Source organism: Hemitrygon akajei, chromosome 5 (assembly GCF_048418815.1).
Source record: "Hemitrygon akajei chromosome 5, sHemAka1.3, whole genome shotgun sequence".
NCBI lineage: Eukaryota > Metazoa > Chordata > Chondrichthyes > Myliobatiformes > Dasyatidae > Hemitrygon > Hemitrygon akajei.
In genome coordinates, this window is record NC_133128.1 from 31574984 (window position 1) to 31599733 (window position 24750).

Genomic DNA, 24750 nt, shown 5'->3' on the forward strand with positions numbered 1-24750 from the left:
ACTACCTAGCTTCCTTATATACATGCCATGCTAGTTCATGAGTTAGAAACGAGTAGCAATGACATGATTAAAGAATATGGGGCCAACATCATGAACAGCAAAACTTTCCTTTCACCATCCTGCTCTACCTCCCAGTGTCATTGGAGCTTCTGTATTCCCCAAATCACAAGAGGAAAACAGAAGCTGTGTTTTGTCAATGGAAACACTTCAATTGAAAAATAAGCTGTGTTCAAGAATTTGATGCAAGAAGACTTTAAGAGGCATTGACCCTAATAATCTCTTTCTGTATTTGAAGATCATTTTGTTTGATAGAGAAGCTTCAAAAGAAACTGAAATAACTATTTTGTTTCTTTGCAATTAAATAATGTTTTACAATAATCAGAAGCCAAAAGAACATTTTAGTGAAAATCTACAGCACAGCATAGTACCAGTTTATTCTCGTACATATAAAGCAATAAACACCAGTAAGCAGAAACTCTTCAGAGAGCTAACAGGCACTTTGCTCTTGGTTTACTAAACATTAACCTATACAAATCAAAAATCCAAAATCTATTTCAATATTTGCTCAAGTACAGAATTAACACTATATAACTTCTATAAAAATATTAATTTACATAAAGTATACTACACTTCCATCATTTTAAGTGTGCAAAATCTAGAACAGATGCACAGTTATTATTTAATACAATTATCTCTATGTGCAAGTGCCAATGGAGATGCAGGTTCATAGCTTAAAAATACAGATTCAAAATTTTCTCTCTTCATCTTTTTGAGTAAGTGTAGAAAGAGAGACTAAGACACGCTCCATTTTTTTTCTTGAAACTGGTTAGCAATAATTACTCAGTTTGAAAAAAGTCAAATGGAAATTGAGTTGGTAAAAAACATGCAGTCAAATTTAATTCGCTATCAGTATATATTATTCTCTGAAACTTCATCACAACAAACAACTCATTCAGAGAAAACAGCAATTTTAACCAAAAATTATTTCTCATTAGAAGATCAGATACAAGACATAGGGAATTTAATAATAAAGTCAATTTCACTCATAGGTTATATAGATGCAAATTTTGATTTTGATAAGTGAAATTTGCACCAATATCATAATCAAACCATCTTTGTATTACACAAGAAATCTCAAATGGGAGTACGTAAAGAAAAACAAAGGGATTCTTTTTTCTTTGTCCATCAACAAAATAACAATTCAATGTAATCCACCCAATGGACACTGATCTAAATGAGTGACTCAAATTTAAAATGAAATAGAAAATGCTGGAAACACTCCGGACGTCAGGCAGCATCTGTAGAAAGAGTTCTACAAATAGACCTGGGCCTGAAACATTAGCCATTTCTCTTTCTACATAAGCTGCCTGAACTGCTGCGAGCTTCCAGCATATTCTTTGTTTTTATTTCAAATTTCTGGCACTTGCAATTTTTTCCCCTTTTATTGACTCCAGAGTTTGCTCTCCATTCTATACCAAGTTCAACTGAAAGGGAAAACAACTGGCTTCAATGTCCTTGAAAAGTCAATCTGAAAGCTGTTTTAATGTTAATTAATTTATTAGTGATGACTGAATTAATTAATACAAAATGCAGTTTAATCTTCAATGTTTAAATAGAAAATGCAAAAAAAGTATTACAGTAGATAAGACTAGATTCTAACATCAGTTATAAACAAAGTAGATAATTAAAGCACATAATTACAATCCCACAATGCATATCTGCTCTAAGGCACTTGTTGCTCAAAAGTGGGCTGTGTATACTATTGTTACAGAATTGACAAAAATATTCTGATCATACAGAGAAAATTGTAGTCTGCTCACAAAACTACATACATTAAAGATCATTCAGAATGAGGGGAAATCCAATTAGCAAAAGAAAAAATATATACAAGCATAGATTTCAAAACCAGAAAGCAACTTCCAATATCTGATGTATTATAAGCACTGATGGAAGTAACTTTATTAACAGCAAGTACTTTATACTAAAATATCATCCTTTCATCCTAGGTCTCAAATATTACCTTCAATAATGATTTTGATAAATACTACAATTGGCCAAAGTAAAATCCCTAGAATAAACCACATCCCAATCTACAGAATGGCAAGCATAAATTGGTCCCAAAGATAAATTTAGTTTTTGCCCTCCATTCAACCTTCATCCATACTTCTATAAAGTTGAAACTTCATAATCAAAATGGAAAATCTGAACTCAACACCACCTAACATTCTAAAACTATAGTTACATTTAACTGAAATAGCTTTATAAAGGCTAAACTTGCAATAAGCTACACTTCAACATTTGTATTGAAAAATGGAAAAAAAACAGAAAAAGACATGTCATTAATGCAGTTCACCATAATAGAAGGTTTTATAAGCATTAGTGATTTACCAAATTATTGATAAACTGTTGAAACATCTATATTAATTTTCCTCTAATGATTTTTTACATTGCAAGCAGTTCAGATGCTTTGAAATAAAAGTAATCATAAATCCTATATTATCAGCTTTCATTTACCATAAAAAGATTGACAATGTTTGGTGAGTGCATCTAAGACCTACATCATATCGATCCAAAAGGCACTCTTGTAACCTGCAGCCCCAAATATCAAAGTGTTGTTACTTGGAATTCATCAGACACCTGGATAATAGTAGATTGAAAATTGTCTGATCATTGTACACTGCAGCTAAATTCCCAAAAAATAAAGGCACTGTTGTTTATACTTCTGGTGTAAGCCCTTTAAAAATCATTGGATTTGTACTTATAGGAAATAAACTGGAGCATCACATTCGACAAACTGTTTTTCCTTTTGATGATTCAGTAGAGAAGAAAACAAAAGCTTGTTGTCATGAAGATCCATAATAAATTAAAATTAATGAGTTTTGTAAAAACTATACTTTCCCTCCAAAAAATGTCAACACCAAAAATATTTTGTTTCAATCAGAAAATTAAGGTAATAAGGCTACAAAACTTAGACTGTGGTCAATATTCAAAATGGTTCCGCTTAATGAATCACCATGTGTTTTCAGTTTCATAAGATCTCATTGTCACAAAAACCTTGATGCATTTGCAGAAATTGCAACGTTTCTGAAATCCCTACAATCCATGTTCTGATGGTCATTTAAGACTAACACTTAGTGATCAAAAGACTAAATGGAATAATGACCACTGGCCCCCTTATTACAAAAGGACTAAATGGTCATTAAAATGTAATTATTAACATAACATTAATAATGACCATTTACCCTTTTTATTATAATTAGATGATCAGGTCAAGTGGACAATAATTTTCTGAGTGATAAACAAGAATTCAAGAAGTATAGATACAATTATTGTCATTACTAAAGCACACATTAAGATATTTAGCACAACTTGTGATTCTCTGTAACAGACACAGAAAAACGCAGAATGCGAAATCTGCCTTTAACACGATGTTGCTCCTTTCCACCTTCAGGCAAGTAGTTTTCACGCCAAGCATGTTGTAAAGCACTTTATCACTGCATCTCTGCAAACAAGATTAGACATCAAAACAAAGCTGGCATTTCTCAAACACCTGATGGCAATATTTCAATTATGTAACTTTTGTACTAAAACTGGATAAAACACTACTTCAGATGTCAGATGCAAGGGAACTCCAGTATAATTTAAATGTATACAGGTCAAAATTTACAAAATAATAGGTTTTGTGTTATACATTCAGAGAAAACACCATGTCAGTTTTATGTAAGTATAAAATCTCCTTTAGCAGTGACAGTGACTGCAATTCACTAAGTTAGAGTAGCATGGTGATTAGGTAGAGAATTGGCAATCATTAGAAAGGAAGCTGTGTGTTCAATTACGCTGAAACAACAGCCAAAGGAGCCCAATGATCCATGGACCTGACAAGAATACAGGAAAAGCAGATACTGGGATACCAACATAAAACTAATAACTTAATTTGACTAATTTGGCAACTTAATTTGACTAATAGCATGCAAAATAAGAGCTTTCATACTAACTGCAATGCGAAGATTGTTTTGGTAGTGCATTCACTGTGACACAGGAAAATACATCAACCGACTTTCTTAGATTAGGACAATACAACAAATAGCAGTGGTATGGAGGGCAAACTAAACAGTATTGATTTAAGATGAATATTGGCCAAGACATCAAGACAAGCATCAACCTCAAGTGAAACTGAGCGTCTGACACAGCAATGTTCCTTCAGCATTCCACTGAAGTGATACTTTAGAATGCCAACTTTACACCTAGAGTGAAACAACAGCAGTTCTTCCAAACACGAGGAAATCTGCAGATGCTGGAAATTCAAGCAACACACACAAAATGCTGGTGGAACTCAGCAGGCCAGGCAGCATCTATAGAAAGAAGCACTACCGACATTTCAGGCCCAGACCCTTCCTCAGGGTCTGACGAAGGGTCTTGGCCCAAAACGTCAACAGTGCTTCTTCCTATAGATGCTGCCTGGCCTGCTGCGTTCCACCAGCATTTTGTGTGTGTTGCTAGCAGTTCTTCCAACATTGGCTGATACAATATTTTCTCAAATACGTTTTATATAGGATGTATGATTGCTAAATATATCCTTAACAGAACAGATTTTGTTCTCGTTTTCAGTACTCTAAACGATTAATGTTAATAACACTGCTTAAATGCCTATAGCTTGTAAATAAATTGCAGTAATCTGAGGGATTATCAGGTTTGCGTAGGAAATAATACTTAAATGATATTCACAGTTCTGTTGGAAGATGCACCCAAAAGAAATAACACACTTTTTATTTTTTAAGAACAGCTAATTACCAATGTACTCCTTAAATTCCTCTTTCTATTTCAGATGGCTGTAGAGGACAAGTCATTGGATATAGTTAAGGCAGAGGTTGATAGAGCCTTGATTAGTCAGGGCATGAAGGGATACGCAGAGAAGGCGAGAGATTGGGGCGAGAGATAATGAAATGGCGGAGTAGACTCGATGGGCCAAGTAGCCTATTTCTGCTCCTATATTTTATGATCTTATACAGATTCTTACATTTGTATTAAGTACTCACCTTGCAAATGGAATATATGAAATACTATACCTATTAAAAAGAAGAAACAATTATTACTCACTTTTTTTAAAAAAAAACACTAACTGCTGTTGTCAAAATTCAGAAACAGCCCAATTTTAGCTAAAAGATGAGGGACAGGTCTGGCCACAGACTTCTTCACATCCTCCTTTAACACAACTAAAATCAACTAGTAACTACAATATAGTTCTCTTTTAATATTGTGACTATCTTTTGCTTATATCCTTCTTCACTCACTCAAGAACAATTTCCTATTAATACTGAGCAGAACGAAAGCAACTAATTATAAGCACAACACGAGTGAATCTGCAGATGCTGGAAATAAATAAAAAAAACACGAAATACTGGCTTCCTACCTGCCAGCATGAACATCCAACTCACTGACCTCCGTTGATACCCCTGCCCCCCACCCTTACCCCCATCCCTATCTATTATTTTAGTCTGGTTCTCTTTCTCTCTCTTTCCCCCCCCCCACTATAATCTCTCCCCCCAGCCCTACTTTTCTTTCTCTTTTATTTCCCATAATTCTCCACCTTCCCCCAGCCCATTTCCCTCCAGCCTACCACTTCCCAGCTCTCTACTTTATCCCTCCCCCCACTTCTTATCCCCCCTCGACCATCCCATGTTATTTCACTCCTGATGAAGGGTTTCGGCCCGAAACGTCGTCACTACCTCCTCCCATAGATGCTGTCTGGCCTGCTGAGTTCTGCCAGCATTTCGTGTTTTTTTAATTAGAAGCACAAGATACTTATGTTATGATTCACATACAATGTATTATCAAAAAGAATGCAAGCAAATAAAAAAGTTGGCTCATGGTTGAAGCCAAGGAATGCGGAAGAGCAAGTATTCTTGTATCTACTGATGACAGTGTGTATTGCTGAAATTTCCAGCATTTTCTGCTTTCATTTGGATAGTTAGTACAAGAAGAACCAGGAACTAAATTTTCTTCTTACAATATGCAACATATACATATTATGTTTGATAGTGACAAGCATTTTTTGCTTAGTAGTGCTCTAAAAAAAAAGTGCTTGTTAAAAATTAATCCTTTGGTAGGTTCAAACAATTATAGCTTTCAGATTCTGCCAAAAAGGTCAAGTTTATTTGAGCTGAGTCTTAAAAGATAACTGATCATTTAAAGTGGATCATTAACTTTGTGTTAAGCAAAAGCTTCCCATGTTTAGACTTTCCTCTAATTTGCCCAGAACTTACTTTGTCTTTTTGTGAATTTTCAACTTGTACTCAATCAAATTATCTTCTCACTTGCATAAACTAGTGAGAACATCTGCTCCCTTTGGGGAAACTATCTTTGAATCCAGCCCTTTGTTATAAGGCTCTTGAAAAAAAGATTCAGAACGTGCCAAACCCACTTTTGTGTCCACCACTGCACAGCAACCATTTCAGTAATTGTACTGGACACATTTGATCTCTTTTCCTTCATGGTTCATAGTAATTTGAAAATTTTATCAGCCAGCTTATTGAGCCATTCAATAGTCATGCAAAGCAGCAAATGTCATGCATGTTAATTGACACACTTGCAAATAAAGTAAATTTGAAGAACTTCCAGTATAAACTTGTTTGCCTACCAAGTCATGGCAAAGAACTGCAACACACAGAATATCAAAGCAAGTCCTGCTTTCTTCCACTGCAAGAGAAAATACAAATGGGTTTCACTTTTTGAATAATTTTTTCTAAATAATTTCCTTTTACATTTTTAAGAAAGAGAGACATACCCAAAACGCAGAGCACAGTGTACATGCAAGGCAAACCTGTAGAAAGAGAACATTTCACACTTTGAGATAACATCACTAAAGAAAGTGACTATTTCAAGATTTCCACACATCTACCCAACAATAGTTGGTGTCAGGAATACTGTAACACTGCCAAATTCTGTTCAGCACTATTCAATTCCAAATCTGTAATTTCAAGATTAAAAGGCAAACTCAACTAAAGGAACTAAATAACATTTTCAGATGTTGTAATATTTAGTTCTTGGTGAATGCCTAGACTTATCGGAAACTTCACCATTTCCACTTCCTCTCTTAACATCTATCCAACTGCTTTTGTAAAATGCCTAACACAAAAATAGTGTGATGGAAAATTTTGTTGCAATGTGGTAGACTTCGTCATTTTTAACATAATGCAAATACAAGCTCAAATAAATATCCTTAAAAATGAGTAGTGGTAGCTGTAAAAAGAGGTAATTCTAAATACATGAAGATAGCTTTGTGCTATGTACACATTCGAATACTTAATTGTTTGAATAATTTTGAACCTTCAACCAAGAGACTTTTTTTGTACATGGAGATTCCTGATTCTTTGAATATACTGTACAGTATTTATCATTGCCTTATCGAGTCATGGAAACATGCAGCATTGGAAACTGACCATTCAGGTCATAGCATCTTCATCAGTCACTGGGCACTCATCTGCACTAATACCATCTCCATCAACTGATCCGTACTCTTCTACATGTAATTGATTCAAGAGTTCATCAAAAGCCTTTTTAAATGCTGTCAGTTTCTACCATTTGTTCATGACTAAATTTCAGGTACTCACCACTCATCTGGTCACACGAGTTACCTTCACTTCCCCGCTGAATCTCTTCCCCCTTTTTCTACAACCACATCCTTTGTGCTTACATCTGATATGCATTAAGGTTCAGTGAATCAACTCACACCTCTTAAGGCAAACTAGAAATTCTAAAGAATTCTAAATTTCTATTTAGAAATTTCTAAAGAATTCTAAAGAAATTTCTAAAGAATTTCTAAAGAATTTCTATTTCTAAAGAATTTTAACATTTCAATATCACAATATCACTTCTCATTGTTTTAAACATCCAAACTCCCGAAGTATCTTATCTTTGGAATCAACTTTGTGAATCATCTCACCACTTACAACCCTTCTATCTCCTCTTCTTTCCATCCCATCTCACGAATGCCCCGCATAATTGCACTTACCATAAAACTCAAATACTTGTATTATCATTTAAACACTTTATTTTCTAATCAATTGCTGTACCTGCATGTATACAGGAACAGTTAAATCCTTTCAAAATATCATGTTACATCATTATCTTTCAAAATAATATTAACATTTATATATTTTCTAACAACTGGATACTTGCAATAGCCCACAATTACCTCCACCTACCGCCTTTTTGCCCAATCATTTAACTCTGAGACATCTCCCTATGTGATCTCATATCTTTATGTAGCTCTGTTTAATATGCAAATCTGGTTAGATTTCTCACAGCCAGCTCGGTTATACCTGGATGAACCATCTTTTGTAGCACTACACAAGACACAACTCAAACAGCCAAAAATGAATGGTTTCAAGATATCCAAGTTAATGGACTTGATTAGTGTTATTCATAACACCTTTTTATTTCACAATCTGATATAGCATGCAGGACAGTTTCTCAATATCAGCATTACATTTGTATGTATTATGATTTTTTAAATCTCTATCAATTAAATATTGTTTTGAAGTAGAAAAGCAAATCTGTTAGATAAAAATATACGTAGATAGTTTCCACCTCTCAGTACAATCCAAGACAGAACAAGGACAGCCCTTTGGAACAGAGATAGAGGAATTTCATTAGCCAGAGAGTGGCTAATCTACGTTGCCACAGATGGATGTGGAGGTCAAATCACTGAGTATCTTTAAAGCGGAGATTGATAGGTTCTTGATTAGTAAGGGCGTCAAAGGAGAACGGGATTGAGAGGGATGATAAAAATCAGCCACGATGGAATGGTGGAGCAGACTCAATGGGCCAAATGGCCTAATTCTGCTTCTATGCCTTATGGATGTTATTAGCAAATAAGCCTAATTATGATTATAATTCCAAACAAGGGAGTCATGCATAGTCCAATTCAGAACCAGGATACATATAGAATTATGTACAAGAAAATTGCATTTGGGAATGCCAGAGAAAGTTCTGAAATGCTCAAATGGAGATACAATAAAAATACTCAAATACTTACAAGCATAACAATGGTAGCAATTAATCGAGTTGGCTCAAACATTTTTTTCAATTGTTTGACAGGCCCCATCAAGAACAATGTACTGAAAAACAAAAGTGAATCACAAAATTATAAATTATCAATAACAAAAAACTGAGAAATGTATGTAAGGGGAAAAGGTTTGGAGAGCTGATATTCCTTTATTGTTCAAAACCTCACTGACAAAGGAAATAATTACTTTTATATAGGACCTTTACAACAGCAGGCCATCCCTAAGCCCTACAAGTACTTACAAACTGCAGACATTGTTCTAATGTATCAATAATTTGTACACAGTAACCTTCAACAAGTAACAGTATACGGATGAACAGATAACATTTTTTTTAAGTGTACAAAAAGCATCAACTCTTCAAAATACTGCCACTGGATCTTTTTCATATGAAAAAAACACTGATGAAGAATGATAAGTTCAAAGAGCCAAGGTTGTTCGGAGAGGATAACCAATAGGTGCCTTAAAGCAAGTCAGCCTCAACTTTTTTTGTGTGTTCAAATCTCTGGAGTGGGCCGTGAACCTACATCCTACAATCTTGGAGACAAGAATGCGAAAAATGGAATCACAGCTGACATTCAAGAATAATATTAAGTTGGTTTAAATCCCTTAGCAAATAATCAGCAGGCTAGATTCTGGGAACTAACACTGCCACCCTACAAAAGCAAATGAAATACAGAAGCAAACTATCAGAAAACACTGGCATAAACACGCTGGATGAACTCAGCAGGTCGGGCAGCATCCATGGAAACGAGCAGTCAACGTTTCGGGCCGAGACCCCTCGTCAGGACTGAAGGAGGAGAGCGCAGGGGCCCTATAAAGAAGGTGGAGGGAGGGTGGGAAGAAGGCTGTGCCATGTGAAAAACCAATCAGAGGAAAGATCAAGGGGTGGGGGAGGGGAAGCAGGGAGGGAATAGGCAGGAAAGGTTAAGGAGGAATGTACGGGGAAAGCACTATGGGTAGTAGAAGGCAAAATCATGAGAGGTGATAGGCAGCTGGAAAAGGAGGCAGAGTGAAAGTGGGTTGGGGGAAGGCAGAGGGAGGGAACTACCTATAGTGCTTTCCACTTACATTCCTTCTTCACTTTTCCTGCCTATCCCCTCTCCATTTCCCATCCACCACCCCTTGATCTTTCCTCTTACTGGTTTTTCACCTGGCACCTACCAGACTTCTTCCCACCCTCCCCCCACCTTCTTTTTAGGGCCCCTACCCCCTCCCTCTTCAGTCCTGATGAAGTGTCTCAGCCCGAAACGCTGACTGCTCATTTTCACGGATGCTGCCCGACCTGCTGAGTTCCTCCAGCATGTTTGTACGTGTTGATTTGACCACAGCATCTGCAGTGCACTTTGTGTTTACAGAAAATACTAGAATGTCAACCAGGCACAAAAGTAGCTTCATGTATTAAAAATATAATTTTAAGACTAACATCATTGGTCAGTTTAACATGAACCACAAAATTCTGCAAGATCGCTACTTGAATCCTTATGCACATTTAGCTGAGCCATTGCAGAATGAAGATTTTGCATCACCTCCAAAAACCAGAGGTTAGGCAAGAGTAGATAAGCTTGAGTTCCACTTCTTGGCCTCCAAACACCCATCTTCATACCAGAAATGCATTTAAAAACTGAAAAGGTCAGAATAAACTTTAGCAGTGTTTTAATCCAAACTACAATGTGTCTCAGAAAGCTTGAGTAACTGTACACAAGTATGAAATGTAGAATTCCTGCACTTCAAGAACTATTTGCAATTAAAAAGTGAAAAATCTTGCACTACTTTACAAATATCAAATATTCCTACAAGCTACATGCTTTTAAATTCTTGAAGCTTTTTGTGGGATGCTTTCTGCATCATCCATTTTATACTACTGTAATTCAGTTACCAGAACCAAAGGTTACATGACAGAATTTTAAGTGCAACCCAGGTAGGATGTAAATAAAGTTTCCATGCTTCTAAATTAAGTGAATTTGAATAAGGCCACTATAATCTCATTTTTTTTCCCCATTTAGTAGTGCAAAACTCCTCATATTATCAATCCTGAGAAAATTAAAAATACCGACGGTGCAGAACAATTGAAGGAACCAAAATTTATGTTCATTGTTAGGCTCATTTGGAAGATCAGCTCTTCGTACCACATGCTGGAATAGGCATTGGCTCCTGAAACTGCACAAACACAGTACAGCTCCCATATTTCATTTGAATTGTATAAATCACAAAAAAACTCAAAAGTAATAAACAATAAAAAAGCCTCAGAACATTTCGTTGCATTAACAATTTGTAAAATATTCTGGGATAAAAAGCTTGAAAATTCTGTATGGAATAACAAGCAAATAACTGGCATTTTGTAAATTGGACAAATGGTTTACAAAAGTTTAGCATTTGCTCTGATTTCACAGTAATTATTTATATACTAATTGTGACTTACCTACCAATGGATGATATGTTCCCAATGCTATAAAAGATAGCGAAAAGTATTAACCCTCTTTTTGGAATCCAGAGAAAGCATACACCCTGGGAAAGAATTGTATTTGTAAACAGACTGTTAATTAACTAACACAAACTATGCATGTACTTTTTAAAACAATATCTCTTTTATTTCCTGATTTGGAGGTGTGGCAGGAAAAAGTGTAGATGTCTCAACTTGGCTTTGACAGCTGAGTTAGACAATGAAGTTTTTGTATTACCGTAGATTCCGGACTACAGAGCGCACCTGATTAAAAGCCGCTGGCTCTAATTTTAGAAATAAAATCAATTTTTTACTTGTACAGGCCGCACCGGATTTTAGGCCACACCGGATTTTCGGCCGCAGGTGTCCCACGTTGTAATATGAGATATTTACACAGAAAGATATTACACGTGAGGATTTTTTAACTTTTAATTAAATCCATATGGTAACATAAACAAATACATATTGCAAATGCTTTTTTTCGAACCGTGCCTGCAACGCGGCTACTTTTAAATATACATTGCGTATACTTCTTTACTGAACAACATTCCAATATCTCCTAACGACTGGTAAAAAATATATATACTGCAGCCTACCAGGAAAAGTTATTGATCGCCTTTAACTTAAAAGCAGCGTTTTCACTCCGCCGCTCGCCCCCCTCCTTCCCGTTTATCGCAAACCGGTATCCCACAAGACGTGGCGAAACCGGGTGTGACGTCATAGCATCCCGCGATGTAGTACAGAAAACAAATGTAGTTAAAACAGTTCTAACTTTAACTAACAAATGAATTACTAAGCGAAAATATTATAAACTAAATAACTGCCATAAAGGCAGCACAATGCTTTTCTTCGAGTGTTTTCCATGTTGATGAGGGTGAGTACAAATGACTGATTTACAATAATTTAATTGTGAAAGTGCGCTTGATTTATCGTACAATTTCATTGGACCTCTGTGAACTACTCATCAATTTTATTGGTCTACTGTTACGAGGCAAAATGTTTTTGGCGGCATGAAAAAAAAACCACGTATTAGCCGCTCCGTATTAAAGGCCGCAGAGTTCAAAGCTGTTCAAAATGTGGGAAAAAAGTAGCGGCTTAAAATCCGGAATCTACGGTATTTTACCATTGGTTATATTAAAAAAATCAATTGCAGTCTAATTTAATGGCACTGCAAGAGTTTCAACACACCAATTTCTGTGTTCTAAGGAGGCAGATCACCATCTTCTTTTGTAATGCAAGAAGTGTTCAGAACTAAATGCAAACATTGTCCCCAAGGGCCACATGGAGTATTATATTAAAAGAAAGGTCTTTGCTTGTCACTATGGCATTGCATAATCCTTCAGTCTGATAGTTTTGATTTAAACACCCTGGTAAACAAAAAGTGGCTGCAAATATAAAAGTAATTTATGGACTGCCCCAAGAAGTATAAATTAGATGTCATAAATATCAAGCCATAGAGATGACTGTGGGGAAGCAGCTTTGCTTACTAGATTGAACATTCATTTCAAACATTAGAAATGTCTAAACCAGGTCCAAAACAAGGGCAAGGATTGAACCCAAATGTTTCAGGGTGACATGAGTTTCTGTTTTCTAAACTGAAGTTATTGAAAGTTTTAGATGCTACCAAAGTTCAAAAGCTCAAAGTTCAAAATAAAATTTATTACCAGAGTGTATACATGTCACCACATTCAACCCTGAGATTCTTTTCCTGCAGGAAAACTAAGCAAATCTATAGCTGAAAAAGATCAATGAACAACAAACTGTGCAAATGCAGATATAAATAAATAACAAAAATTAACAAGCATGAAATAATAAAAGAGTCCTTAAATGAGAAAAGTTATCTCCTTTTGTTCAAGAGCCTGATGGTTGAGGGGTAGCAACTGTTCTTGAACCTGGTGGTGTGACTCCTGAAGCTCTTGAATCTTCTACCTGATGACAGCAGTGAGAAAAGAGCATGGCCTGGGTGGTAAGTATCTTTGATAATGGATGCTACTTTCCTATGGCATCATTTCATGTAGAGGTGCTCAATGGTTGGGAGAGTTTTACCATTGATGTGCTGGGCCAAATCCACTACCTTTTGTAGGATTTTCTGTTCAAAGGCATTGATGTTCCCATACCAGGCCGCAATGCAGCCTGTCAGCACACTTTCCACCACACATCTATAGAAGTTTGCCAAGGTTTTTGATGACATGCCGAATTTCCGGAGACTCCTGAAGAAGTAGAGGCGCTGCCGTGCTTTCTTCACAATTATATTTCTGTAGCGCCATGGGAAAGGTTTCACTGCTAAAGTAATGGTTTTTCTGTAGCAGCAATGCTTGGGTTATGATTAGAGATAACGGGGGCTTTGGAATGTGTGCCGGCCAATGAGGGGAGTGTTTTTTTCTTTCTTGTGTGCCCGAGAGTGAGATTCGCAGTCTTTTCTTCAGTGGAAGATGGAGAGAGAAGATGCCAGAACAGGGAAAGTCATAGACAGCAGGACAGAGTGAACTTCGAATGGGGCCGGGAGTCGAGCCTGCCCGGGGAAAATCAATGGAGGACTAACAGACAGGAAACCCTGAGCTCCAACATGCAGATTAGACTGATTCGTTAAAATAGGCCCTTTTCTTATTGTTTTCTTTACTAACCCTCTAGTCAAATTAATAATTATAAAGCAAAATCATTTAATTGCGTATGGTGCACTGTTTGTTATTTTGTGGTACTGATTTGTAACAGGGGAACACATCAGGCAGCATCCACACAAACAAGAGGTTTTGCACCTCAGATTTCACATATTCGGCAGCCCAGAGACCGTCTTCCCTAGACTAGTGCTGCTGGCCAAATCTGAAGGTCACATTTATATGATGGGTCCAGAATAAGTCTTCTGAGATAGTGACACCCAGGAATTTAAAGTTACCGGCCCTCTGCACTTCTGATGATTTCTGTTTCATGGATCTCAGGTTTCCCTTTCCTTAAGTCTACAATCAGTTCCTTGGTCTTATTGCCATTGAGTGAGAGGTTGTGTTATTACACCACTCAGCCAAATTTTCAGTTTACCTCCTGCATGGTGATTTGTCACCACCTTTGATACAGCCCACAACACTGTTGTCATCAGCAAACCTGTATATGATATTGGAGCTATACTCAGCCACACCAGCAATTATGGATGGATTTAGCAATAACCTCTTTATTTGAGTGGCGGAAAAATTGGGGTGAGTTGTTTCAGAGAATAACTATATTAATATTACTCCTACAAGAATGGTACGAGAAGGACATCAGAAGAGTGGCAGTGAATTGGGGAAAAAAACTGGAACAGTTAGTAATCGGGCAGCAGAGATGAGCAATACAAATCAGCACAATTTTAGTGGTAGCTTACATTTCCAATAAATCAGAAACTAACAAAACTGCAAAAAAAAAATCAGCTAAATTTGAATTGATTTAAAATAACACACTGTAAAATCAAAACAATGCCCTTAGAGTCAAAGGAAAAATAGATAGAAAACTGCTAGTCAAATGACTTTTTTTTAAACCAAAAATCCACGCAGGCTATTTTTCTATTGGCAAGCACATAGTGTATCATGGAGGCAATTAATTTGTAGTAAGCATAGAACCAACCAGAAATCAAAAGCAAGAGATCAGTGATCAGAAAATTTACAAGCTACCCACTTATGATTGCCACCAAGAAATATGATTAAGTTTGTAATACATTTGGGGAGATATATTACATTTGTGAATGTAAGTCTCAGAAGAAGAAAATGTTTCAATAAGAGAACCACAGCACTTATAATGAACCTACCCTCATTAAGGACCCTCCAACTTCCATCTCATTAGACACAGAAGTTTTTGAACATTTTTGAACCCTTTGCCTCTCAATCTTACCTTGGATAACTAGTATTTCAGAAATATTAGAATGAAACTTTAAGTAGCAAACATAGTGATCACAGTGTGCACTTAGTACAGGTGACCCCACAATACAGCAGTTTGGGTAACAGAATTTCATCCTTGCAGAAATCAATTTTTTTTAACAATTTTCTTGACATGCGCAAATGACGCTACTTCATATTTCATAAAATTGGAATAAAGATTGCTTGATAGGAAGACAATTCCTTAGTAAAGTGGCGGTGACTTCCACAAAGTCCCAACTTTGTACATACTTCAGAAAGAATAAAATGTTAATTCAAATTAGCTTACCAAAATAGAGCACAGAATTCCAGCTACAAAACAGACAAGAAAGCCCTTCACTCGAGTTCCCCATCCTAGTGTGCTTCCTTCAATTACCTACAAGAAAAATAAAATATCATAGTAAAAGTGAAGATTGATTTAAAACAATTTCTGGTCATTGAGGGACACTGCCGCAGTTGCTCATTATATTGATTCTTGTAGATGCTCATTATATAGGTTCTAACAGAAAGCAAGACTGAAAGGTAACCAAGTAGAAATACTTTCTTCTCAGACTGATGCAAGCAGAAGAAAATTATGTTGAAATATATAAACAGTGATATTTTGAATTTTTTCATTTTTGAAGATATTCATAGGAAGTGACAGGGCCTTTGTAAAACTAATTGAAAAAGCTTATGGGATCTGGAGCTTTAGCTATTGCATAATATAATAAGGTATTTGGTAGAAACAATGAGGTAGTCAGGTGTCCCTGGTGACAGTTGGAAAATTTCGTAAAATATTGTAACCATGGAAGAAAAAATTGAGGAAATAATATGAGGTCTTATCTAGATCTTTAAACATGCCCAAGTATTGATTCTGGATCAATGGTAACAGACTGTGGTAGAGGCCAAGTTTAAGTTTAAGGTGAAAGTTGATAGTTTCCTGATCAGTCAGGGCATCAAAAGGATGTGACGAGAAGGCAGGTGTATGGGGTTGAGTGGAATCCACGATCAGCCATGATGGAATGGCAGAACAGACTCGATGGGCTGAATGGTCTAACTCTGCTCCTATGTCTTATGGTCTAAGTTCTTATACTCTATTTGTGAAAAATAATGAAACCACAATAACCTTTATTAAAACAAAAGTCTGACCACAAATAAAGCATATACTGGGCACCATACTCTGGGAAATGTTAAGGCTTAAGAAAGTTGCCAGAAGAAATGTACTAAAATGCTTCTGGGAATGAGGGATTCTAGTTATGTGCAGAAGCTGAAGCAGAAGGAGTTTAAGAGCTATTTAAAATTATGAATGGTAAAAGGTAAGAATGAAACCACTCCCATCATCAAAGGATACAGAATTAAAGTGGTGTACAAAACAGCCAAATATGACAATGGAAATGACGTCTTTATTTTAAAAAAGTGGTAACAATATGTAATGTACTAATAAAGGTATTAATTGAGACAGATCCAACTGCTGATCTATTAAGCATCTGAAAGATAAGGCACGCTCTGTGGAGCAGGCAGAGGAATTGAACTAACTGAATTGCAGTTACATTGAGCTAGCACTGACTCCATGGGCCAAATGGTTCTCCAATTGTAATTGTTACCTTCTGCAAAAATCTTTTGTAATTGAATTCCTTAATGTAGTGTTAATCTGACATTTATTAAATATAAACATTACTACTGTTGTGGTTGACTTTCTTTTTAAAAAAAAATCAGCCTCACTCAGAAGGCCAGTGCTTTTATGTATCTTTAGCTACCCTGGAACAGTGGACTGAGGAATCTTCATGAACCATCATTTAATACTGGGGAATGTACAGCCAGCTTACATCAGAAGGTAAACATGGCTCAGGGTGTATTCTTCCAACAAGAGAGACAGAGAAAGAAGATGAAATAGAGAAGCAAATGAAGGAAGAGTATTGGTGAGATGCAAAACTGAGGTCGATAAATGTAATTTTAGAATAGCACACATTATCCTCATATTCATTGTTTTCTTGGGAACTTATTTCACTTTCGAAAAGTATCCTTCTACAAATCAAAACTGAAAATATTGGAATCAAATGTTCAGACACTTCATAATGAAATACAGTGGATTCTGGCTAATTATTTGGAACAACTCTTAAAGAACAAAAACTAATTGAAAAATAGCCAAGATTCCCTTTGTTTATTTGGGATACTACACTGCTTATTTGGGGCAGGAAGATGTTGTAGTTTCTAACTAGCATCAGTTGAACGCACCTGCAGGGCCATTAGACACAACACTGTGCTTCGAGCAAACAGTTTTTAAATAGCGTCAGTTGTGTGTGTTTGTGTTTAAAAAACAGCAGTTTTTTGTCACAGATGGCTTGCAAGAAATAAGGAAAAAGACAATTCAGAACTGTTTTGCTCACTGCCTTTTCAAGCTTGGGTGCGAGAAATGGCCGGGAGTGAAAATGAAATGATTTCACTACTTCAACAAGTTAGAAACTACGAAGAAATGAAGGTATTGACAATCATCTTGAATGTTACAATGAAAACTTGGAGGATGCAATTGTCAACAGCACTGTAGGAAGGCCGTCCAGCATCTGCACAAGGTGTCTGCTCTGATTTTATTTACAGTCAAAAGAACGCGACGCAGATGAATTCTTCCACCGATTAGTATTAAGAACTAACACTAGCACTGCAGCAGTATTGTTAGTGTTCTAATTTGTTCTGTATTTCTTTTAAATACATAATTTGTTACTCAGTTAAATGGTAACTCATCTTTTTAAAAAATATCTTTTTAACTATTTCTATGAAACTTCGGCTAATTGGAGCGGCCGATTGACTGGGCCAAAACGTACTGATCCCAATGTGTCCCAACAAGCTCATGATTTAAAAATCTGTTAAGTTTCAAGGGCAGCTTTTCTTCACCCCCCAACCCCCCGCCCCACAACATATTTATGCTATTGGTTTTTAGTCTGTTCCTCACAAGGACAAAATTCTAATAAGCTTCTTCAGCATTACCACATTCCCCAGCTCACAAAATGTTAACTGTTTTTCTTTCGACATATACCGCCCGACCTGCTGTACATTTCTCAGCACGTTCTGTTTTAATTTAAGATTTCCACATCTGCCATTTATTTGATAGTCATTTATTCAACTCTCTTCAACTAAATACCAATGATTAACTAAGGTTTGTACATCAATTACAATTAAAGCATTTTGGTCATTGAAAGGTAAATTGAAGGCAGTTTGCCAAGTTATTTCAAAATCTCTGTGCAACACTGAAAGAATTAACTCCTCAGATAGTTAACAGGCAGCTACTGAAGCCACATATGCAATCAGAATATCTAATTAAATGTCACCGTGTTCTGGAAAATCATTGTGGATACAGGAAATCCAGAGTAACATCATTAACAGAATTCTCCTCTGCCATCTCACACCTCCTCTTCAAAAAAACTGCCACACTGGACCCTCTTTAGAGTGAAAATTTCCCTCCAATTTTCCACTACACCGGTAGTTCGTTTGCTCCTATAAGTCAGTCGACGACGCACAAGGGGAAATTGGGGGGAGGGAGTGGCTGACATCACAGCCCAAGTTGGACAAGTTCATTCAATGCTCAGAAAACACACTTCACACTCCTCTACAGCCTACCGTCCTCTCCTCTGAGCAAAACAGTGCTCACCAATTATCAACAACCTCCTCCATCTTGCGTATAAACTGAGAATGGACGCACCAAATGAACTCGGTCCATACTGGGCTGAGGTTGCTAACAGGGCTGCTTGGTCAATGCTCACCAATGTTGCACAACGCTAGAAAGAGGAGTTTTCTTAAATCACGATCTCTTGCAGAACCCCTGGCCTATAGCATTAAATTACCTGCGTCTCAATATCACCAAGACCAAGGAGATGGTGGTGGACTTTAGGAGATCTAGGCCTCATATGGAGCCAGTGATCATTAATGGAGAATGTGTGGAGCAGGTTAAGACCTACAAGTATCTGGGAGTACAGTTAGACAAGAAGCTAGACTGGACTGCCAACACAGATGCCTTGTGCAGGAAGGCACAGAGTCGACTGTACTTCCTAAGAAGGTTGGCGTCATTCAATGTCTGTAGTGAGATGCTGAAGATGTTCTATAGGTCAGTTGTGGAGAGCGCCCTCTTCTTTGTAGTGGCGTGTTGGGGAGGAAGCATTAAGAAGAGGGACGCCTCACGTCTTAATAAGCTGGTAAGGAAGGCGGGCTCTGTCGTGGGCAAAGTACTGGAGAGTTTAACATCGGTAGCTGAGCGAAGGGCGCTGAGTAGGCTACGGTCAATTATGGATAACTCTGAACATCCTCTACATAGCACCATCCAGAGACAGAGAAGCAGTTTCAGCGACAGGTTACTATCGATGCAATGCTCCTCAGACAGGATGAAGAGGTCAATACTCCCCAATGCCATTAGGCTTTACAATTCTACCGCCAGGACTTAAGAACTTTTTAAAAGCTATTATTAATGCTTTTTGAGATAGTGATTTAGATGCATATCATATTTTTTTTACTGAGTTAAGTATTGTATGTAAGTAGTTTTGCTACAACAAGTGTATGGGACATTGGAAAAAAAAGTTGAATTTCCCCATGGGGATGAATAAAGTATCTATCTATCTATCTATCTAATTGTGGGGCTGCTGGGTAGCATGCTCAAAGATCCAAAAGGCCTACTCTGTGCTGTATCTCAATCAATAAATCAATAAATAAGAAAGAAAGACCATAAGACATAGGAGTAGAATTAGGCCATCTGGCCGATTGAGTCTGCTCTGCCACTCAATCATGGCTGATCCTTCTTTTCCCCTCCTTCTCAACCCCAGTTCCCGGCCTTCTCCCTGTAATCTTTGATGTCGTGTCCAATCAAGAACCTATCAATCTCTGCCTTAAATACACCCAGCTGCATGTAGCAACAAATTCACCACCCTCTGGCTGAAGAAATTTCTCTGCATCTGTTTTGAAAGGGCGCCCCTCTATCCTGAGGCTGTGCCCTCTTGTCCTAGAGTTCCCCACCATGGGAAACATCCTTTCCACATCTACTCTGTCTAGGCCTTTCGACATTTGAAAGGTTTCAATGAGATCCCCCTTCACCCTTCTGAATTCTAGCGAGTACAGACCCAGAGCAATCAAACATTCCTTGTATGAAAACCCTTTCATTCCTGGAATCATCCTTGTGAACCTCCTCTGGACCCTCTCCAATGCCAGCACATCTTTTCTAAGATGAGGGGCCCAAAAACTATTCACAATACTCAATGTGAGGCCTCACCAGTGCCTTATAAAGCCTTAACATCACATCCCTGCTTTTGAATTCTAGACCTCTTGAAATGAACGCTAACATGGCATTTACCTTCCTCACCACCGACTCAACCTGCAAGTTAACCTTTAGTGTGTCCTGCACAAGGATGTTGCTTCGGGCCAAGTCCTGATGAAGGGTCTCAGTCCGGAGTATCTTTGCATACAAATTAACGTAGATCTAATTTTCAGTATTATTAGATGTATATTTTACTCAGTACATCAACTATGATCAGTCTAATTTCAGCTGGAATAAAGAATTCTATGGAACAGAAAGGGGCCATTTGCTCTTTATACTTATGTTAGACTATTTCTTTGTCAAATATTATAGTTCTTTATAAAGCTTCTAGGGAACATTTCAAAATTACAGTAATCTACTTAGTAAACAATTCTTCCAGTCTACTAAAAATACCCTGTTAAAAGTCACTTGTAATTGTCTTCATGCTCACAAAAATGAATGTGGTTATGTAAGTTCTAACATTTTGCACCCTTCAAGTTTCTACACAGCCTGAGAGAAAAACAAGCCTAACCCCCTGGGAAATATCACTGCTTAACATTATCCAATATTAATAAAACTCCTGATTTCTGTGGTTTTCCTGAATTCAGTCATGCCACCACATTCCTGCAATCATTTTCATGTTTGACCCCAGGCTCTCTGGGAATACCTCTGAAATTCAGAAAGCCGTTTCCATTAAGAGGTAAAACTATGGATTTCTGGTGCATGCAATGAAGATCACTAGCATAATAACATCGTATTCCTCTGGCATTCGGGTGACTTCAAAACATCACTTTTGCATTCTCTTGGGCATTCTGACACAAGTGTTATTTAACTGCAGATGCAAATGGTAGAATCCTTAGAATTAACAATAGCTCCAACAGCTGAAACACTAAACAAAATAATTTAAAGCCAGTTGGAGATGTTCCTATGCAGAGCTACAGATGATTAAAAAAACAAACACTAGTATTTTGCATTATTTAGACTACTAAAAAATGTGTCCAAAGTGATTCCATCACAAATGTCAGGATATCTGTCCAGATTATTAGATATCTCAATCTAATTTACTGACATTTGTGCAGACTGAATTGGCAAATACGTTCAGGATCTTCTAGCAATACTCTGCCAAATATGGCCTACCAATCCCAATGTGAATGGATCTATAACTAAAGATTACCTGCTGCAAATGGGGAACGCAACATTGGAGGTGTTTATTCACATGTTGCAGAACAAAAATAGTGAAACAAACAACTTCTTTGGAGAAGTGTCAGTAGAAACAGGAATGAAAAGAAAAAGAAACAATTTACAGATTTTAATAAAGTACTTATACCTATCAAATAAAAATCTACCAAGTTATGAAATCATACAAAAGTCCAAAAATAGGGTCACACAATGGACTCCATTCTGTCATTTGACATACTAGCTTAGGGGCTAAAAGTTTGAAAATATAAATTCCAGAGTTACATTTTCTGGCAACTTACACACCCACAAACGCAGTACTTTAAACAAAGGCACCAGAAAAGACTAAACTGGAGAACAGCAACAAAGATTTACATGCAAAAGTCATACCAGAGCACAGAGAATCATTACAAAAATCAATATAAAAATTAGAACTTGGTTTAAGTACTAACTACAATGCACAAATAAAATAATCCTGACATTTGTACAACACATATAAAACAAAAGAACAAATTTTGTAGACACAAATATATAATAAAATGCGAATCGACGTGATTAGCATGCACTAGTTTTAGAATTCTATTTGACCGCTTGACTGACCAAAAAGTTTGCAGACATCACTGAGACTTACCCTCAACACTAATAAACTGCTAAAAGCTAATTTCGATAAGGGATTTGAACTATGACCTGAAAGTTACACCCTTGTTACAGGTTAGTGCAGCAGAACTAAAAATTCCTTAAATGAAATGTGATACGTACGTCTAACATCATATGGAATGCTCACCATCTCTGAGACGTAGATTTAATACCAAGATACCAATAAATAACATAATGCACAACAGGAACTTCCGCACCTCTATTTAGAGTTTAACTTTCCCAAAGCATGTACTCTCCCAAGAAAGGCGTTTACAATAAGGTACGATTTATGTTTAAATGGCGATCTTAGAGTTCAGGAGTCCACGTTAAAAGGGAAAGGCTGTAGAAGAGTGAGGCACACGCCAGCGTCAAGCACCGTCCTCGGGACTGTTGCCCAGGCTGCCCGGCCTAACCCCGAACTCTAAGCCACGGCCCCTCGACTAACCCCGACTCGGGACGTCGCCTTACCTCGCTCAGGGCGCCTCGGTCATCGGACGAATCCTCCCCGTTCAACACCTTCTTCAACTTGTCCATCTTTCCGTGACCGCTCGCACACCCCTGACTAAATGCGCATGCGCCAGGTCGCCACTAGCGCCCCTCGTGGCCACAGGATGCATCAACACCGCAAGGCGCACCGTAATCTGAGATACCAGAGTCGGGTCAACTTGTCCATTTCTCTCCACAGATGCTGCCCGACCCGCAGAGTCAATTATCGATGAGTTTCTTTGTGCAAAGTGACTCAAGTTGCACTTGTTATCCGTGATTGCTTTTTTAAGTCATTCACCATGCTGTGTAAATGGATCCGTGACTTCTTCACTGGGAGGCCACAGTCTATGAAGATCGGAAATAACATCTCCTCCTCGCTTACGATCAACGCTGGCTCACCTCAAGGATGTGTACTTACCCCACTGCTCTACTCTCTCTAAAACCACAATTGGATGGCAAGGCAGTGCTCAAGTGCCTGGTATAGATTTGCCGACAACACCACTATTGTTGACAGGATGGTGATGAGGAGGTATAGGGGAGTGAGATAGATCACCAGCTGGGTGGTGCCACAGTACAACCTTGCACTCAACATCATAAGACCAAGGAATTGATGGAGGGGAAGTCGAGGGAATACACACCAGTCCTTGTCACGGATCAGAAGTGGAAAAGGTGTGCAGTTCCAAGTTCCTGGGCGTCAACATCTCTGAGGATCTAACCTGGGCCCAGCTGATGCAATTACAAAGAAGGCACTACAGCAGCTATATTTCCATTAGGAGCTTGAGGAGAATTGGTATGTCACCACCAAAGACACTCACAAATTTCTGTAGGTGTACTGTGGAGGGCATTTTAACTGGTTGCATCGCAGTTTGGTGCAGATGGACCACTGTACAGGATCAGAAAAAGCTGCAGAAATTTGTAAACTCAGTCAGCTTCATCATGGGCACCTTCAAATAGCGATGCATCAAAAAGGTGGCATCCATCATTAAAGATCCCATCCACCCAGGCCATGCCCTCTTCTCATTGCTACCATCAAGGAGGAAGTACAGGAGCCTGAAGACACACATTTAACTTTTCAGGAACAGTTTCATCCCTGCTATCAGATTTCTGAATGGACAATGAATCCATGAACAGTACTTCAGTATTATCCCCTCTCTTATAGCACTACTTACTTAATTTAATTTTCTTATATATATAGGGATTATGTCAGCCACTATGGTTCAGATTGGTGGAGGAACTATGTTTTACATAGTACATAAAACAAAGAAATTACAACATAGTATAGACCCTTTGACCCACAATGTTGTTTCAACCATTTAACATACTTTGAGATCAATTTAATCATTGGCTCCTATGTAACCTTCCTATTTCTATTATCCATGTGCCTACTTTTTGCAGGTGATTGTCATAAAGTTGTTCTCCTATGCAAATCAGTAATGAATTTCATCTTGTTTGGTCTCCAAGTGAGTACACATACAATCATTCATTTGGATTGACATTGGTTCCAGAGTTCAGATCAGTTTGAATCGTTTCCTGAAGATTAAAGTCTCTCCATTGGGAACTTGTTGGAAGTGAGGTGTAATATTATAGCTTGAAAAACTGTGAGTAAGGTTAGAGGAATGACACAGCCTTGATGACTGGAATCTGCACTGGGACAGGCTCTGTGCTAGTTCTGTTGTTAGAATCATGACTTGTGAGTTATCGTGTGGCAGGTGTGGAATGGAGGCAAATTTCTAAGGACAGTCGCCTTTGCAAAAGTTCCCCTACATCTCTCCTCAGTTGTCAGAGTCAAAAGCTACAGAAAGCTTTAGAAATCGA

The 24750-nt window shown here is 37.6% G+C and overlaps 1 protein-coding gene across 1 annotated transcript; it reads right to left on the reverse strand.

The window, feature by feature from the left end:
• Positions 1-396: 396 nt before the first annotated feature.
• sft2d2a (SFT2 domain containing 2a) lies at positions 397-23025 on the reverse strand. The gene is made up of 8 exons (XM_073045136.1): positions 22918-23025; positions 15676-15762; positions 11488-11573; positions 9038-9119; positions 6785-6820; positions 6638-6696; positions 5037-5066; positions 397-3502 (listed from the first exon to the last, which is right to left on the reverse strand). Exons 1-8 carry the CDS (start codon positions 22981-22983, stop codon positions 3463-3465), a joined length of 486 nt encoding a protein of 161 aa, XP_072901237.1. The 5' UTR covers positions 22984-23025; the 3' UTR covers positions 397-3462.
• Between the last annotated feature and the right edge of the window lie 1725 nt (positions 23026-24750).

Excerpts from the sequence above, each read along its gene's own strand:
- sft2d2a (XM_073045136.1), bottom strand. The coding sequence starts at position 22,983 with ATGGACAAGTTGAAGAAGGTGTTGAACGGGGAGGATTCGTCCGATGAC. Across the intron at positions 15,763-22,917 it reads ACCGAGGCGCCCTGAGCGAG|GTAATTGAAGGAAGCACACT; the intron begins GTAAGGCGACGT and ends TTTTTCTTGTAG. Across the intron at positions 6,821-9,037 it reads TTGCTACCATTGTTATGCTT|GTTTGCCTTGCATGTACACT; the intron begins GTAAGTATTTGA and ends CTCTTTCTACAG.